We start from the raw sequence: 18842 nt of genomic DNA, 5'->3' as shown, positions 1-18842 counted from the left end.
CAGACAGAAGTTTTTTTCTTTTCTGCATGTTCTCACACACTGTTTATCCTGTAAATTCTTACGGGTAGTGTACATGAGGTATGTTCTCTGTGCGCTTTGCGACCTGGCACTACTTTTATTGTCATAATTCATGATTTACTATGCATAACCCATTGTACATAATCAATATCGTTTTGTTTAGTTTGGTTGCTGTGCTTCTTTTTGAACCTTTGTTTCGTTAAGGGGATATAAGTTACAATTCTGGCCCACACTCCAGCCAATATGTGGCGCTAATGCACTTTAACGCGGGTGGTCACACAAAGAAGTAGAAGAAGAAACCCATTTCTTTGGGGGGGGTTGTTTGTTTACTCATCTCGCCAACGTCACGTCCGGCTTTTGGTCACGAGCAAACGCCAGTGTTTCCGTCTGTGTTGTCGTGAAGCCGCAGTAACCAAGCGTTCCCTTTCTCTATCGAGCTGAGGACGCGTTGAGGAAGCACGATGAGTACTGACAAGTACCCCAGGTCGTCCATAGAGGACGACTTCAACTATGGCACGAATGTCGCCACAGCCAGTATCCAGATACGGATGGGTGAGTGACGTGTTGACAGCGCCTAGCCACGTCAGCTAGCGGCAGCTAGCGGCAGCTCCTGGAGAAGTGTGCATCACTGCACTGTTCTAGCTAACGACCATTCATTTCACACAAAGGGTCGCGCGCTCTCAGCTTCATAGCGCTGGTTGAAACAAACCGTCAGAGCATTGTGATGACGTCACCTGGGGTTAACATAACTAACGCGCTTTTCCCTGATGTCGTTCTGTCATATTCATGTAATGTGTTGTAACTTTCTAACGCTGTTCATCTGTACACATGACATCTATCTGTCCATTCGGGGAGAGGGATCCTCCTCTGTTGCTCTCTTGAAGGTTTCTTCACTTTTTTGGGGAGTTGTTCCTGATCCGATGTGAGGTCAAAGGTCAGGGATGTCGTATGTGTACAGATTGTAAAGCCCTCTGAGGCTAATTTGGTGATTTGTGATTTTGGGCTATACAAAATAAACTGAATTGAATTGTGTAGCACTATACAGCTCACTGTTAGAGTTACACAAGCTCAACTCAGCGTTAAGCCCATCCAGCGGGTAATACCAGAAGCTGGTGGTATCTTAATTCAATTTATTTTGTATAGCCCAAAATCACAAATTAGCTTCTGAGGGCAACATAATAGAGTTACAACAAATTCAATGAATATGACAGAAATTATTCCTATAATAAGACTAGTAGGCATGATGAAAGAGTTACAACTACCAAAAATAGCAGCAACAGCGGATGTAATAGAACAACAATGACAATAGAAGCAGCACTGGCAATACTAATAGCAATGCACTATTAAAGAGGAAAGTCTTAAGTCTATTCTTAAATGAGGTGACTGTGTCTGCCTCCCGGACTGAAAGTGGAAGCTGGTTCCATAAAAGAGGAGCTTAATAACTGAAGGCTCTGGCTCCCATCCTACTTTTTAGGACTCTAGGAACCACAAGTAGCCCCGCATTTAGTGAGCGCAGCTCTCTAGTGGGGCAATATGGTACTACAAGCTCTCTAGTGGGGTAATATAGTACTATACACTCCTTAAGATATGGCAGTGCATCACCAATTAAGGCTTTGTAGGCAAGGATAATCATTTTAAATGTGGCCGTGGGGCAGACACAGTCTCTATCGATAGTTTCTCACATAAAGACATTAAAAACAATAAGTGTACAATCCAGCTCACGGTTCAGCCACTGCATTTCCGTGACTCCATTGTTGTCTCTGTGGATAAGACTTCCTGAGGAAGGTGTACAGCCTGCTGAGCGTGCAGATCATCCTGACCACAGCCACCTCCGCCCTCTTCATGTTCTCTCAAACCATCAAGGAGTTCGTCCACGCCAGGTGAGGATGACCAGATGAGACATGGCAGCTTCATGACCCTCGCATGATGAATGAAGAATCAAAAAACAGAGTAAATCCTTCATGAACAACATGTCTCCAGCCGAATCCTCATCAGCTCCCAATCACGTGCATTTTTGCAATCTTCTTCCAATTAAGACAACCTCCGTAAACGGTTGTTTAGCTTTGCTGTTGCTGCACCTGGACCCCCATTGACTTCAGTTCATCAAGGATTTACTTAGCTTTTCGGGTTCTTTGTCCACTACTGAGGTGCGCCAGAAAAGTGAAGTATTCTTCAAGACATCGAGGTAACACGCTGAGTAACTGACACACAAAGGGTCATTTTGTGGGTGTGAAGTATTCCTTTAAAGTTGTGCTTCCACACCTTTTGTGAAAATGATCCTTGCTGTCTGACTGTGATCTGGTTCCCTCCCTAGTCCTGCGGTGGTGTTGGCTTCGGCTTTGGGCTCTCTGGTGGTTCTGGTGGCCCTGGCCGTGTACAGACACCAGCATCCAGTCAACCTCTACCTGCTGCTCGTATTTGTAAGCTTTTTCCCCCAGTCTGTTATGTAGAAAACAGTTAAATCTCCCTGGCTCCGTGTTAGAGAGTGTACCATTTAGATGAGCTGGTTGGAGCACTACAGTACATTATACCCGGTCTAGCCTTTATGTTTAATTCCATATTTACTTGTTTCATTTGAGCTGCTCAGTGATTGTAATCTGTACAGTAGCGTGTTATAACGGCCTCTAGCTAGTTTGAGTGTGCGTGTCACTAATTGTGTCTTGTTTTCAGACTCTGCTAGAAGCAATTTCTGTGGCCACAGCTTGTAAGTATTCTTATTTTAGAGTCAGTTTCCGTCCTTTGAGCAGACTCAAAGAGTTCTTTCTGTCCGCAGTGACCTTCTATGAATACTCCACTGTACTGCAAGCCTTGTTCCTGACCTGTGCTGTGTTCGCTGGACTGACAATCTACACGTTCCAGTCCAAGAGAGACTTCAGTAAATTGGGAGCAGGGTGAGTGTGTCATGGCGGCCGCTCAGTGTTTTTAAAACCGTGCTGCTATCGCCCTCCTCCAGAGGGAGCCACTGTCCCACTCACTGATCTGTTCTGTGCTTCCAGACTGTTCGCCTGCCTCTGGATCCTCCTCATCGCAAGCTTCATGAGGGTAAGTGACTTTAAAGTGTCTTCTTCATGTGAAAGGAGATACAAGTGAGAGGAACAGATCTGTGAGCTTATCAGCCAGCACAACACTGTGCAGTAAGAAAGGATTTTACAATTCTGGAAAGTTATCACGTGGACCATTTTTATCTTCCGTCTTGTTTATCCAGCAGAATTCATGGTAATGTTCCGGGAAAGCTTTTTTTTCTTCTTTTCCTACGGCTCCACCTTTATTGTTACTACCAGGGCAGCAACAAAAAGGGCCTTATGGAAATGAAGGAGGAAGAGCCGCTATAAAAAAAATAATACAAATAAACAAAATTTGCAAATAAAGAGAAAAGAAATATAACAACTTGTTTTACATCTAAACGTCAGAGGATTATCCTGCTCATATACCCACCTGCCAGAGAGAAGGACACAAGTGTTGGGATGCTCGGTCCGTACCATTAAATAGTGAAGCATATATAATATGAACAAAGCATACAGAGGCAGTGGGATGTTGTTATATCGCTATTTACATTGAGCTCTGCTTTGTCCTGCATCCTGTTCACAAAAGCACACACTGCACCTCCTCTTGTGGTCTTGCCTCTCCGACTGGACTCTCATGGCTGATTAGACTCCACACACTGCAGGTGGTAGATTGCTCGTTGTACTTCCGAGGTGGGCAGCAGCCTGTATGAAGCAGTGGATCAATAGAATGTAGGGACATGACTAATATGAGGTTGGTGACTAATGATGTTGATCTTTTTTTTTATGTATTGCCCAGCCCAAATCTGAAGCTGTGGAACCTGATTGTCTACATACTTCAGGCAGTTCAGTGACAAACTCTGATATTCCATGTCTTAAAATAGGCTCTCCATTTAGCAGGCTCTGCTCCCACCTCGCACCGTACAGAGAAGCCTTTAGTCTCACCCGCCCCCCTATCACGCTGACGCTTCTCCTCCCTGCAGTTCTTCTTCAACAGCGACAGCACTGAGCTGGTCATGTCTGGAGTGGGGGCCCTGGTCTTCTGTGGCTTCATCATCTACGACACACACCTGCTGATGAAGCAGCTCTCGCCCGAGGAGCACATCCTGGCCTCCATCAACCTCTACCTGGACATCGTCAACCTCTTCCTGCACATCCTGCGTCTCCTGGATTCCATGAAGAAGCACTGAAAGCCCCCCCACAGATACGCTGGTGTTTGATTACCCTGATTTCACGTGAGCTGACCAAACATTAGATTTTAGAGCGCAAGCTGTGTGCTTGGTGAACTGTCCACATGTGTTGCTAATTGTATAAAGTGAATTAGATCTCTATCAGTGCGGTTTCATTTGTTCTGAAACCAAAAGGTCCTCATCACATCATGAAACGGATCAGTGACTTAAAGGTACACCACGTGATTTGACATTGAGCCCACGAGCACCCCCAGCAGGCCTATTTGCAGCTCACCTTGTGCTTTTCGATTTAAATCCCTCTTGTAGCTGTAGACCGCTCAGATATCCTGTTTCACTGAGGAATAGTCCCAGTACAGAAGGTCAAGACACTGGAACTTTAACAGCATCACAAACTACATCCTTCTGCATTCAACTGTTTTAACAGAAAACAACAAAAGAGGGATTTATTGCAGCCCTTTATCGCTCGGTGTACTAAATAAATAAATATATAAAGAGCAGAACATAGTTGGTTAACAGTGACCTGTGGGACATTTGGCATGGCGAGGCATTAGTGAATGCATTTTACTTATTTGGGTTTCACATATCTATCATTCCACAAATGTATTCTCAAACTGAATTTATTGTTGAATGTCTTCAATGTTCTTGAACAGGAGTATATTGTCCATCAGTCCCACCACACCACACCACACCACACCACACACACACACACACACAGCAAGAAGAGGACTCTATGTATGTTCAGTTTAAAGAAGCGCATGCCTGGGCTTATTGATTGTACATGTTTCAATGGTGTAAATGTATCGGCGTACAGTTTGGTACTGCAGACTCGTATGATGAGGGTTTAGAGTAATACGGTGTGATTCTAGAGTAATCTCAATCATCGGGATATGGTTAAATGTTATGAAGATACTTGCTTCAACTGTTCCTATTGAATTACTCCATAAATGGACCACCCAGAATGTTTTTCAGCTTCAGACTACAGTCTGCATGTCTTAATGAGTCATTGTGTTGTGTTGATTATGGTTTAGGGTTGATTGCCCCTTTTTAACTGCTGTAAACTATGTTGTTAAACATTCTTTAAAATAAATATTGCAATATTTTCTAAAGGGAAAAATGTAACCGAGAGCTTTTGGATGTGTGGGTTTATTGCTTTTTGTGTTTGTTTGTTGGAGTTCATTTTGTCCTGCTGCCGCAGAAACAAAGGAGATGTCTTTCTTTTGTTTTTCTGAACCGTGTAGATTAATATGATCCTATTCTCAAAAAGAAGGTAGAGGATGTACTAACACGCTTTAGAAATGATTAAACTATTGACTGAAAGGGTTGAATACCTTCTGTTGATCCCTATCGTCTGCGAGCGGGGAAACTTTCAATAAGAGTTGTGTGTACACACGTTGCTTTAATGGTTAAACAAAGCAGTTAAGCCGAGAGCATTACTTTATTAAACTCGGATGACAAATCCAATAAAAGATTAGCTGCAACCTGTATTGTCATAGAAGTAAATCAAAGATGGGTGACGCCCCGAGAGAAGTACCTTCATGAGATTAAAGTTAAAGAACTGCTTCTCAGTGGCTGCTGGTGTTGAGGGTCCAGCATGCTGCCCTGGACCGACCAGTGGAGGAGGCTTCACAGAACACGCACATGACAACCACAAACCAGGTGTCCATTTCACCGTCAGCATGCTGGAAATGTACATCGGTAAAGTAAAGCAACTCAAATGTACGCCAGTTACACCGAGTTGAATCAATACAGGAAATAAAAAGATATAAGTGAGACAAAGTATAGAAAAATATTGTGCAGAAAACTCCTGAAGCAGATCAATGGTAATTGCACATGTATTAATATGCTCAACAGACTCATTTTACAAATAACTCAATAGATAGGAGAAATTCAGAAAGGTTGGCTTTATGAATGTGAAATGTTAAGATTAGTAAATTAACAGACTGTTGTATTTTCTAATTCTTGTTTTCATAATATAACATATCTATGGCTTCCATAATGGCTTGGTTTGTTTGGTTTTGCAAAACAATCCTCAAGTATTCTCCAGAACACTAATATATGAATATTCATAAAGTAAATCATTTATTGTATCTTCTTATATTTGTTGATGACTTCTTCATACATCGAGATGTAAGACTCGGTGGGATATATTGTTTATACAGTTCTGTCCAGTGTGTTTCTCTTATGTATATACAGAGTGTTGTACGTGTTCTAGTCGTTCCTCTGGTGCAGAGCCCTTTGCTCAGCCCGTAGCTGCAGTCACACCAGGATAACATGCTGTATGTGGACTGGGAAAGGTTGTATATCTGAGGAACTCTCATTTACCAACAGTTTGCAGTTGATTCTGAACGCAGCACAGTTGGTCTACTACCGCTCACCCATACGTCATTTCCGTTACACTACCATCTCCGAGAGTTTTGTCCAAGATGGCGTCAACGCAGTTATCGGATGAGGAGCTTTTCTCCGAATTAAAGCTATTTGGTTTCACTCCAGGCCCGGTTACCGAAAACACTCGCCCCGTATATTTGAAGAAATTGAAGAAGCTTCGCGAAGAGCAACAGCAGCGGGGCTCCAGGCCGGGTAAAACCCGTAGCAGCGGGGCCATCAACAGCACCGCTGGCGGAGGCAACACGGCGGGATCCAGGCCAGCCAGCCATGACGTCACGCACCTGAGCTCGAGCAGGAGACCGGGCAGGAAGTCCTCCGTCCTCGGCTTCAGCTCCGACGAATCTGACGCCGAAACTCCACTGAAAAGAAAAGGCCTCAATTATAGCAGTAAGGCAGACCGAAGCTCCGGTTTCCCACAGCAACCGAAGATAAGGCCCGTTACGACACCGAGAGTGGCTAGCAAGAGTCAGTATGGCGCTGCAAGTACGCTGAATATTAACAATTCTTCTCCGGGTCCCTGCGGGCAGAGAAGTGTCTCTTCGGGCTGGGGAGTTCGTGCCAGATCCAGCCCCGAGGCGGAAGGGAGAGATTACGACGAATCGGGGGACGAGGATTACTACGAGGGGGACCTGGAGAAGAACTCTCGCTCTTTAAATGGCTGCGGAGCGTCTCATTTAAACACTAGCAAGCTAGCTGCGGATTACTCAGACTCAGACGAGGAGGAGGTTGTGGCCCTCAGTGCCGGAGAGCAGCAGCGGGTTAGGTTGGAGCAGAGACGGAGCTACCAGAAAGCGGGGTTTCCTTTCCACGGAGTGGGCCGAGGGTCCCAGGCAGGAGGGGCAGCCAGACAGGTTAACCCGCCCGATAGTCTCAATATGTTGGGAACGCGGAGGGAGGAGGGGGAGGAAGACGAGGTTAAGAGAAGGGACTCGGACCCGTCAGGAGGCTTTCGCAGCCACAACTTTCCCAGAAAATCCATCTACGTGTCCCTCGCCGAGAACCACGGAGGAGAGGCAGGCCATAACAACCACGTCGACGGGGAGGACGGAGCCTCAAGGAGCGGCAGCTCCAGCAGGTTCGCCATCGGGTTGAGACCGCGCTTCTCCAACTACAGCAGTCTGTCCCAGACCTACAGGAGCAACCACTCCAACCACACCGCCCCCAACCACTCGTACAGCCAGGCGCTGCTTAAGCAGAAACTGTCGGTCCCGGAGGACGAGCTGCTCCAGCAGTTCAAACGGGATGAGGTGGCCTCCTCTGGGAGCTTCAGCGCTCACTACCTGTCCATGTTCCTGCTCACGGCGGCCTGCCTCTTCTTTCTGCTGCTGGGCCTCATGTACCTCCGGATGAGGGGCTCCGGATCCTCAGAGGTGGATGGAGTCAGTAAGTCTCGGGCTTTCCCAGCGTCCGTCCCCTCATAGTGCAAAGTATGCCTCCTGGTCTTCCAACGATTTATAGAATGGATGCTTGTGACAACCCTCACCCAGCACATGTAAACAGAGCTGCTTGCTAAACACACCTGCTGTGGAGCTCAAGCTTAATGAGATTCACAACAATAATCTGATTTATTTCTGGACAAATGCCAAAAATAAAGGCAACTGGGCTGGGCGAACATTTCAATGATAATTTATCGTCTTTTAATAAAATCATATCGTGATGCATATACACATATCTTGATACACAACTGTCAGAAGATCTGAATAGATGAGAGTTATGCTTATGGGAACACCCCAGTGTAGTTAAATCCAGCTAGTGTCTTAATCGGATTACTCTGTGTTCGTGTTCATGCCTGAGAACCGAGTCAGGACTGGACGTTTTATAATGAATTTGTTTTCTGTGTAGTTTCACTTAAAACGTATCTGCATTTTTCACTAAAGTCTTAGCTCTAGTTCTAATCAGTCAAAGTGAAAATATTTCCCCAAAATGATTTGTAGCTAATCAACTATATACTAGGACATTGAGCGACATGATCTCTGTGGCTTCAACCTCCTGGAATCAGTGTCTCATCAATCCTGGAGCACAGATCAGTGTGCACAGTCTTGTTTTAAATCCATCCGTCATGCGGATGCAATAGCTAGGTTGGCTTTGTAATGGCCAGAGCCAGCGATCTGCCAGTAACTTCATCCATCTCCCTTTAAAGCTGTGGTGTGGCACTTTTACACATACTTGAAAGGCGGTTACATTCACTACCTCGCCAAATGAGTTCACACAATGCTGATTGATCCTGCCAGGTAAAGCGCTGTGTATTTCTACCTACACCCGAGTTGTGGTGTCTGGTGTCTGGCAACATTCCTGTACTGAGAACACCAGAAGAATGCCGATTGCTCTCAGACCGAGCACCTTATTTCTCCACATCAAAGCCTATTCTAGCTCTCTGAATGGTTACATGGTTGGTCAATAATTGTCTGGATTGAAAAGAAACTCTGCGTTCAGAGGAAGGATTAAAGTCCAGAAAAGAAAGCGCTGGGGTAGATTTGGTGAGCAAAAGTTCTGCACTCCATCTGCAAGAACTATTGGTACAAATCCCGGGCCCCAAACACACTAGACGGGGTTGTTCCTGATTAGGTACACTATTTTCCTGAGCAGTTTCCAGGCAGTGGCTTTTTGCTGGTCCAAACTTTCACCTGTCCTCTGTGGTGCATAGATGAATACAAATATCCAGATTTCCAGGGGCGTTCCCAGGAAGTCTGAGGGAACAAGGGCAACGCTCACAAGATTACCCATAACACAAACCCATATCGACAATGAAAAAGAAAGAAGTTATAATGCTAATAACAAAGTTATACTTAAACAATGGATTGACACAAGGATCTTTTACGATTATGAATCGCACCACAGATACCAAAAAACGTTACGCCAGTGAACGCAAGAAAGAACCCGGTTATAAAAAAACCAACATGGACATAAATAAGGAACGCCGGTTTAAACTTTTTAGAAAATGTGTTTGAAATGGAAGGAAAGATCTCGCTGTGTAAAATTTCCCATCATGAAAATATATTTAGCCCAGAGAAAAAGATTGACCTCTTAACTCAATACAGTAGAATTCAGTCAAGAGTGAATTCGGTGACTGATTACGGTCAGTGCAGTGAGATGGCAGGGCTCCAAGTGCCTCCCCGATGTGGGTGAGTCTCATGTACAGACACTGACTCACCCGCTAAGTGATGTCTGAACTCTACTCACATTCCACACTCTCAAAAAGTGCCATGTTATTGTAAACGACAGAGTTTTCCTTCTTCTGATCTAGCCAGTGCCTCTTCTGTGTGCGTTTGGTTTACAGTGTTTCTAGTGAGCATGCTGACGTTTCTGTCTCTCCCCTCTGTTGCAGTTAAGAGCCACCCTTTTGGCAGCGACTTTGACACTTACGTAAGTAGATATTTCCTAAACCCTCCTTTTTAGTTCTTTGTACAGCAATGTTGTGTTGCAAAGTTTCTGTGCAATATGATGCGACTCACTAGGTTCTAAATTCAGTTCATACGTTCACTAAATAGATAGCTAGGTTTTAATTTGCCACAGCTGGCCTCTTCAGTGCAGTTGTGTCGATACTAGTATGCTTATCAATACTGCTTATTGATTTGGTTCCTTATTAATACTCATGTTTCTTTTTGATCATTTTATGAATAAAAAAGACAATTAATAAAGAAAAGAATCAACATTGCTTTTTTATGTTTGTATGTCAACAAATAGTCCTTGTTGAGCAGCAACACAAGGATGAGGATGGACAGTAGAAAACGGATAATTTCTGCACATTGATGTTCCGCTTGTTGGTCACATGCTGTGATGAACTGCTGCTGTTTCCTCTTTTTACTTGTGAGGCTTGTATTGAGTTCTCAGCGTCCGGGTATTTACTAGTCTTATCGAACCGGGTATCGGGGGCATCCCTACTCGGCGCTCTATTGTCATTAGCGAAGAGCTGTGTAGAAAGCATTCAGGTAGCAGATGCTCTTTTAGCCGTCACTGGCTGTCACTTTCTCCAGTTAAAGTGACAAACATCTCTGGCAGGTCACATCCGCTGTCACTAATTATGGTTCAATTTGGACTAACTTGATTACAGGCCATGAACAAGTCTGCTGTCTGGTTTAAATGCTCTCCCCAGCTAACGTCTATACTTGGCCTAAGACCATTTGTGATGGAAGAGCCAACCCTTAAAACCGCTGTCCGACCACGACTGGGTGTTTCTGTAGTTCCGACAAATTCTTCTCTAGCCGATCGAGTCGCATTATGATTTAATCTTATGAACCAAACAGCTCGGTGCCACGGTCTTCGGTAGTTTGATCGAGAGACAAAAGGTGTTTGACATTAAGTATTAACGTTTCTTATGCAATGTATATAAATGCATGTATCAGATGGAACTCTTTTTCTCCAGATACACTGTATCTGCAATGTCAGAAGGGACTCCTGTTTGGATCCGGGCCACTACATTGTAATGTTCTGCTTCCCTTTCAGTGTCAACCTTCACTATGCAAATGAACAAAATAGCAGCAGTTCTGTTGGTAGTGTGTGTCCACTGAGTATTTATTGTCTGCAGGACAAGGAGACGAAGGACCTGATCCTAAAGCTGCTTCTCAGTTTACACGACCACCTGGCCAACGTCGCTGGTAACTATTAACTCTGCACGACACTCTGACTGGCTGACCCTAGAGCAGTGTGGAGGAACAATACATTATTACTGTAGCAAATATGGGTTGAGAATGTATGAAACCTGTTTCCAGACTATACATTGCCAGACTGACGGTAAAAGACACATTTTCACTTTCTATGCGACAGATTAAGGAAAGCTGATAGAGGACCTTTCTGGCCCATTTGACAATCTGTCAGACAGATCTCTTGCGAGCAGCTATTAATGCTGTAATAAAAGAATAATTGGGTAATTGACTGATACCCAAGAGATGATATCTAAATTAATTCTTAATCCAGAGTACTTTATCCAAATCGCATCCTCTAGAAATGATCCATTACAGTTTATTTAAAGTCTGCTTTCATACCGCTCAGTGCCTTTGTGCCCGACCTGTGAACAAGGGTACTAATCGGGCTGTGAAGACATATCGTGTTGGTGTTGTGCTTACAGGCCAGCACGACTGTGGAGACCAGCAGCATCCCAACCGGAGTCTGTCCATGAAAGAGGCCTCTGCGTATCTACTGGTACGTCCACACATTAACATCCCTGCTTGTTCAACAAGACCGGAAACGGGTTCTGTAGCGTATGCTAGTGAGGCTGATTAAAGCTTGTGTTAGAAGTCCCTCTCTAATATGTTTATCGTGCTGTGAAAACAACTATTTATTCAAGTTCATCACTAAAACAACATTTTACACGATTACGTTGAACACATCATGATGTCAGTTGTGATTTACCTTCTCCCAATACTATTTGGGAAGTTTGTTCAGTGCTGCTATGGCCGACGGGACAAGCCTCTCGCCAAAGTGAGCTCTTCTCCTCGGCATTAGTGTGTGGTGGTGGCCCTCCGGCCTTCACATACAACGATGAAACAAACGTCTCACTTTACTCTCAGGAATGAAAGAAAGTTGAGTTTCTTTGCCAGTTTGTTTTCTTTCTTTTTTTTAGCTGTTAAGTCAAGGCAAACAGTTACAACAGACAACAATACAAGCTCAGGATACAGATGACATCATAGACAAACAAAGGGAGGATGTAGAGATGCCCCGATCGCACATTTCTTGGCCGATTCCGTTTTTTCAGATGTCTGATCTGCCGATTATCTTTGTCTCGGAGCTATAATACACATTCAGAATATTTCTTTCATGGAAAATTGTTATCATAGTATATGTTTATATTAAAACAGTTTGTGCGCGTGCGACTTAACCCGATCTGTGCTGCTGTGTGCGCGACGTTAACTCATTGTGTTCGTAAACTGGACTACCAAAATAATAATAAAATTATCTGCTATATGATTTGCCTGCAATCTTTGCCCATCAGCTTGGGAGCTCTGAGGCCGAGGTAATGGCCACAGTGGGAACTGATTGGTACTGTTCCTCTCATCAGTACCATGTGTCTTTTGTTCAGACTCAGAATCAGGAGTTTGGTGGCTTTATTGAAACGGCCCTGGAGTGGATCATCCGGACAGGCCAGGACGTTGGGATAAGGTAACGCAAGATATGCATATTCATGCTGATCACAAGCCTTGCATGTAACTGCCTTACTCACTCTCTCTCTCTCTGTGTCTGTGTGTGTGTGTGTGTGTGTGTGTGTGTGTGTGTGTGTGTGTGTGTGTGTGTGTGTGTGTGTGTGTGTGTGTGTGTGTGTGTGTGTGTGTGTGTGTGTGTGTGTGTGTGTGTGTGTGTGTGTGTGTGTGTGTGTGTGTGTGTGTGTGTGTGTGTGTGTGTGTGTGTGTGTGTGTGTGTGTGTGTGTGTGTGTGTGTGTGTGTGTGTGTGTGTGTGTGTGTGTGTGTGTGTGTGTAGGCTGACTGGGACGCTAGCTGACGAACCACTGACCGATTGGTCCGAGATCTCTCAGCTGGAGTCCACCCATCCCAAGATGCCCTTCACATGCCGCTTCCGACGAGCCTTCTTCACGGTCATCAGCAGAGTCTTCCTCATTGCAGTCGGTGAGAAACGCCCCACCACATAACCAACAGTAGGCCTGAAACACGTGGAGTGTTAGATTACTGCCAATTAGTGTGTTCCCAAAGCAAAGCGACCCTTCACTAAGCCCCACCCCTAGCCGCTACTCCATCAGTCGGACAGAGCGACATCATTGTCACTAATTGCACCCCCATACTAGATATGATCTAATGCTTGGGAAAACTAAGAGATTTCAGAGAGCAGCAGACAGAAGGGTCTACAATGAGTTTGAAGGATGTATCGGGATGAAAACAGGTCAAAAAGATAAAGATCACAGTATAAAAGTGAAGCACCACCTCACCTGAAAGAACAACAGTGTTCCTGTAGATCTGTTTAATCTTTATTCACTGTTACAATCATTAAAAAGCAAACGCACCATGTGTAGACATTCAGTATACCTGCAGTAGCTAGCATAGCATAGAAGTGCTAACACTAGTTAATGATGTTCTAACGTATTGTGCTAATATATCTCCTTCCAACCTCTCCGAGTAAAGAGTATCTCTCTATTACACAACAACCAGGCTTAGCGAAGGGTCAACTGATTAGTGCACCTCCACCTGTTACACTTTGACTGCCTGTGTCACTAATGAGGACTGAATGCAACTGACACCAACAGATGGTTAAAAGAAAACGGCAGATGTTGACCAATACAGCGTCTTTTTTACAGTATTCCAAAACGATCTTTAATTTTCTACTGTAAGAGAAAATAACACCAAAGAAAGAAATAATGCAATCCAACCCGTGGTCCTTTCCTCCAAAATATATTTTTTCACCATTTTAACTTTCCTGAAATAAGTGAAAATGGTCAAAAGTCTAAATGTTATCCTTTTACTTTGTTACAGTTATCTATAGTGGTTATTTACATAAAAGTCAAATTATTTGGAAATATCAAATATCACATTGCTGTGAAACCATCTTCAAACTAATATATTTAATTTAGTTTCTCGCCAAAAACTCAACGACTAGATTACATTTGGACACATAATATTTTTCATCCAATACTTATTTTTGTTCTGAGTAGAGCATGAACGTTACCAACGTTACGAGTTGTTGTTCACAGTGTAGCACTATCAGGGATCGGCAACTCCAACGCATTAATAAAAGTTTATTTCCCATGTTGACGGGTAACGCTGTGTAACTGATCCACAGTTCACACATGGGGGGATCCGTAGTAATCTGTTACACCACTAAGTAGGAGGCACTGTGCACAATGTATTAATATCGCAACTATAAAATAAAGTGAACTATAATATCAGAATTTAAGTCGACCAGAGTGATGAAATCCATCAGTCTTCTAAACAATATGTCTGGAGGAGGAATGAATGAGATAATAACACTGGGAGCCACCAAAGCCCAAATCTTGAGATCCTGTCTCTTGTGTGCAGTGGTGGCCTGTGTGGGGAGCGTGGTCTGCTACATGAAGTATCGCTGGAGGAGAGAGGAGGAGGAGACCAGGCAGATGTACGACATGGTGGAGAGGATCATCGGTAAGGAACGCCACACAATGTGTTTGCTCTTCCTCTCAGAGATTAAGGAATAGCCATCGGCACCAAGATGGCCCTGGACATGTTTTATCATAACGACTGGGGAAACAAGAGTATCCCCTTACCATAGAGCCATTTTAGTCTTGTTTATGTGGGTCAGAGGGTCTTTAGGGGGAGATAACAGGTCAGCAGTGTAGGCCACATAGCAGTGGTATACATCATCTGAAAGCTAGGAACCGGCAGATGAATTTGAGATGCAGCTGCAGGTGGATATATATTCTAGTCATTAATCAATAATAAACAATGTGGTTTTGTTTAGGGGCCTATTTAAATGTTGAAAGGACATTATGAGGGTAGTATATTATGCCATTCTAATGCTCACTTATGTCTCATAAGTTGTTGCAACAATTCTTGAGTTGCTTAACCACTTGAGATTTGATACAAATGTGCGGTTGTAACGGCTGGGATTATTTTAGAGGTCACAATAAGTCATTTTAAACAGTGACAACTGAAATGGGACTATGAGGACTAACATCACCAGCTTCCCAGTCATTCCCAACTGATTACATTTCAGACATGACATGGTCGGATCTGCTAGTGTCTGATGATACCGTCACTCCTTAACGTAGCTCTTAAACTGGATAACAATGAAGTACTCATACATAAAGACGTTACTCAATATATTTATTTGACGTATACATGTGAAGGTTTCATCTGTCCAGGGTTTTGTCAGATGGAGGCATGGACTTTAAGGTTTTTGTCTGTATTGTATATGCTTAAATCGTTTCCTCCTAATGCTGTTGGTGTTCAGATGTGTTGAGGAGCCACAGTGAGGCCTGCCAGGAGAACCAGGACCTGCAACCCTACCTGCCCATCCCCCACGTCAGAGACTCCCTAGTTCAGCCTCAGGACCGGTCAGTACCAACACTGCCACAGCTTGATCTTTGGCATCTGATTCCATCTGGTAAATTGCATACGGGTAAAAGAATAAGAGAAGAAGTATATCAAGGCCTGAAATGAAACCTGCCATACAGGAATAATGACGTGTAGAGTTGTACCGCCCATTTTACCAGACCAGGTGTTAAGGTGTGACTGCTGTAACCCATGTCTGGTTGATGTCAAAAAGAGACTGCTTTGGCTCTGCCAGTTGAGGAAGATGTGTTTGTAATACTTGACAGGAAAAAGATGAAGAAGGTTTGGGAGCGGGCCGTGAGATTCCTCTCAGCCAACGAGTCCAGGATTCGAAAAGAGACTCAGAGGATCGGAGGAGCGGACTTCCTGGTGTGGAGGTGGATCCAGCCTTCGCTCAGTTGTGACAAGACCTCCTTGATGCCCTCCAAAGTGTGGCAGGGAAAAGGTAATGCACATTTCTAGTGGTTCCAGAGAACCTCAAATTGTAGCAATGGGTGTTTATCAAAGTCAAGGATGTTTCCATTGTTGGACTGGTCCTTCAAAGTCCGGTCCAACAGGGGCGTGGCTAGACTCCTTACTGCATCTGGGCAGCACGCAATGCAACAGTTAAGTGAGCGTGCTGGTGGGCAGAAGAAATACATGGTTTAGCTAAAATTTTTCAAAAATGTGAGTAATTCATTACATTTTCTAGTAGCAATATTGACACAGATTTTGGCGGACGCAGACGATTCAAAACTGTCCCAGGTTGTCAGCTGGCATACTGTCTGCACGTTAGAGCGTGCACTGTTTGTGTCGTGAATAAATGCTCCATAGTTCCTGTATCTGGCTATTTAGTCCATAGGGGGCGCCAGAATCGACACACAATTACAGTTCCTTGTAGTAACTTTAAGGGACAACCCGCTCCTCCGAGTTTAGCTTTTCCCCCCAATGTTTAATAATTCCTTGAACTGTTAACAATAATCGGTCAAAATTTGTATGGTTGGTTAACATTTAAACGGTTCATAATTAACATCTCTAATCCTACTATGATTACCCTACCTGTTAACACACGTTCAATGCACCGTGCTCAACCAGCTGTGTGTTCTGATGTGATCAGCAGAGGTTTCTGTCTCCTCCTCAGCCTTCCCTCTGGACCGGAGGAACTCTCCTCCGAACAGCCTGACTCCATGTCTGAAGATAAGAAACATGTTTGACCCAGTCATGTGAGTACCGCCCCCTGCTGCCTGCTGGATGCCCTGTCAGGTGCCGTTGACTTTACGCCTCGTAAACCGCCTTCTTTTGAATGTGTGCGGTCAGGGAGGTCGGGGAGAACTGGGACCTGGTCATCCACGAGGCCATCCTGGAGAAGTGCAACGACAACGACGGCATCGTCCACATCGCGGTGGACAAGAACTCGCGAGAGGTACGCCCCGGTCCTGTGAGCGATGTCACATCTCCACGCTGTCGGCCGCGGTGATGTCACACTGTTTCTGTTCTCTCCCTAGGGCTGTGTCTATGTCAAGTGTCTCTCTGCGGAACACTCGGGGAGAGCCTTCAAGGCGCTTCACGGCTCCTGGTTTGATGGTAAGTCTCAGTCTTAATAACAGTTTTGAAGAATGCCCAGTCACCAATAGTGGGAAACACGGCTGTCGTCCATCAGTGAGCAGATTACAAGAGTGTGTGTGTGTGTGTGTGTGTGGGTGGGATGTGGAGATGAGAATGAGTAAACGTGTGCATTAGCGCTGTGTCTTGAACAGCACTGCATTGACGGGGCTTCTGTTTCTTGGTTGTAACAGGTAAGCTGGTGACTGTGAAGTATCTGCGCCTGGACCGGTACCACCAGCGCTTCCCGCAGGCCCAGGGCAGCAGCACGCCCCTGAAGGCCTCCAGCCTCCACGCCAGTGCCACGGAAGCCGCGAGCGCCGCGGCCCGCCCGCAGCACCGCGTCTCGACCAACTCTTCGGGCTTCTCGTGAGGTCGGTGTCGGCGCTCTGATTTCTCCTCTGTGCCCTCCCAGCATGACGGCACTGGTCTGCTGCTGCTCCTTCACAACGGGAAAGACTCCAGTCTGTCTCGGAGAGAGCGAGGTTTCTTTGGTTTTGTTTATTGTTTTCTTTTGTTGTGGTTTTTTTTCTTTCTTTTTTTTCTTACAACACAGGACCGCAAGAGAAGCTGTTCAGCTGCGCGGTGTTTGTTTTCAATAATCTTTGTATTAAAATGTCATGGATTTAAAGAAGGAAGCAAAAGTCCTTTCTTAAAAGGGATATTTAAGACACGTGCAGAGACTCCGCCCCTCCCTCCCTGCTCCTCCTCTTCCTCAGTCGGACTGTCAGTCGTAGCCCATTTGGGCTCCGTGTGGAACGGGCTGCACGTATCAATACAACACGCGGGTGTTGATTGCAATGTACTCCCTGTTGTTATTATTATGATTATTATTTAGTCAAGAGAGGAAGGCGTGAATGGTGGCACAAGCTTTATGATACATCGTCCGTGGTTTGCTGCTCAGTTTCCCCAGCAGAGTTCACGTGCATCCAGAGGGTCCACGAGCGCCCCGAGACCATCTGACGGAGCCTCTGGGGCCGTGGCGCCCCCCGTGTAGGTCATGTGCGGACGGTTTTTTCCCCTTTTTCCTTCTGATTCTTGTTATCCAGCAGCGCTCCAGCCACCTGAAGCTTTCTACTCTAGTTATAATCCAATATATCCCCTCACGGTATTATTATTTCCTATTACATTTTATTATGTACCTCACTCAAGAGTCGGGTCATCTTTAGTCAGCGCGTGCCCTGGTTGTGTTCCCAACCCTGTCCTGATAGAACTGTGCTGGTCCTCTCTGGACATGAGCAGCAGACCTCACGGTGCTTCATGGTCCAGTTTACAAGCTGATGTTTGCGCTCATGATGAACCCTGATGCTGTCACTACTGGTCTCTGATCAGATCAGCCTCTCGCGATGTCGCTACCACACTTTTTTGCCATAAGGAGTACTGTGAGGATATTGACAGTTTGAAATGCTCAATCCCAATGTTCCAACCCGTCTGAGACTGTTCTGCATCTAGAGGTTCCTGAGTGCTTGTGTGTTTGTGCTTTCAGAGGAAAAACGCAGCAAATCCAGGCGCTCGGCAGACGACATTACATTTATTTTAAATTTTTTAAATGCAGTGAATTGAATTGAGTTGGATTCAGTATTTGCAAGTGTGTGAAGTTGTACAAGTGGTGCACATGTCAAAATGTTCCAAACCTGCTGCAACGGTTTGCAGCAAAGCAACCCAACTGTGCCTTAAATGTGTGCTTTTTTTAATA

The 18842-nt window shown here is 44.9% G+C and overlaps 2 protein-coding genes across 2 annotated transcripts in view; both read left to right on the top strand.

Annotated features, from left to right (window-relative positions):
• The first annotated feature begins 313 nt into the window (after nt 1–313).
• Nucleotides 314–5335, top strand: tmbim4 (transmembrane BAX inhibitor motif containing 4). The gene is made up of 7 exons (XM_034526470.1): nt 314–570; nt 1790–1898; nt 2333–2438; nt 2689–2722; nt 2792–2909; nt 3015–3060; nt 4004–5335. Exons 1-7 carry the CDS (start codon nt 480–482, stop codon nt 4208–4210), a joined length of 711 nt encoding a protein of 236 aa, XP_034382361.1. The 5' UTR covers nt 314–479; the 3' UTR covers nt 4211–5335.
• Nucleotides 5336–6603: 1268 nt separating this feature from the next.
• The window catches only part of lemd3 (LEM domain containing 3), a 12983-nt gene continuing 744 nt past the window's right edge, over nt 6604–18842 (top strand). Inside the window, exons 1-13 of the mRNA XM_034526049.1 lie at nt 6604–7978; nt 9921–9958; nt 11121–11190; nt 11661–11734; nt 12612–12691; nt 13008–13153; nt 14555–14656; nt 15465–15567; nt 15832–16010; nt 16686–16767; nt 16862–16967; nt 17050–17128; nt 17341–18842. The exon at nt 17341–18842 is cut by the window's right edge and continues 744 nt beyond it. Coding sequence (XP_034381940.1) covers nt 6634–7978; nt 9921–9958; nt 11121–11190; nt 11661–11734; nt 12612–12691; nt 13008–13153; nt 14555–14656; nt 15465–15567; nt 15832–16010; nt 16686–16767; nt 16862–16967; nt 17050–17128; nt 17341–17519 — 2583 coding nt within the window. The 5' untranslated portion in view covers nt 6604–6633 and the 3' untranslated portion in view covers nt 17520–18842. The remainder of the gene's footprint in view (nt 7979–9920; nt 9959–11120; nt 11191–11660; nt 11735–12611; nt 12692–13007; nt 13154–14554; nt 14657–15464; nt 15568–15831; nt 16011–16685; nt 16768–16861; nt 16968–17049; nt 17129–17340) is intronic.

The sequence above is a fragment of the Cyclopterus lumpus genome, chromosome 23, assembly GCF_009769545.1.
Source record: "Cyclopterus lumpus isolate fCycLum1 chromosome 23, fCycLum1.pri, whole genome shotgun sequence".
In the NCBI taxonomy this organism is placed as follows: domain Eukaryota; kingdom Metazoa; phylum Chordata; class Actinopteri; order Perciformes; family Cyclopteridae; genus Cyclopterus; species Cyclopterus lumpus.
This window is presented reverse-complemented; position numbering and strand designations above follow the sequence as displayed.

Excerpts from the sequence above, each read along its gene's own strand:
- tmbim4 (XM_034526470.1), top strand. The coding sequence starts at position 480 with ATGAGTACTGACAAGTACCCCAGGTCGTCCATAGAGGACGACTTCAAC. Across the intron at positions 571-1,789 it reads CAGTATCCAGATACGGATGG|ACTTCCTGAGGAAGGTGTAC; the intron begins GTGAGTGACGTG and ends TCTGTGGATAAG. Across the intron at positions 1,899-2,332 it reads AAGGAGTTCGTCCACGCCAG|TCCTGCGGTGGTGTTGGCTT; the intron begins GTGAGGATGACC and ends TTCCCTCCCTAG.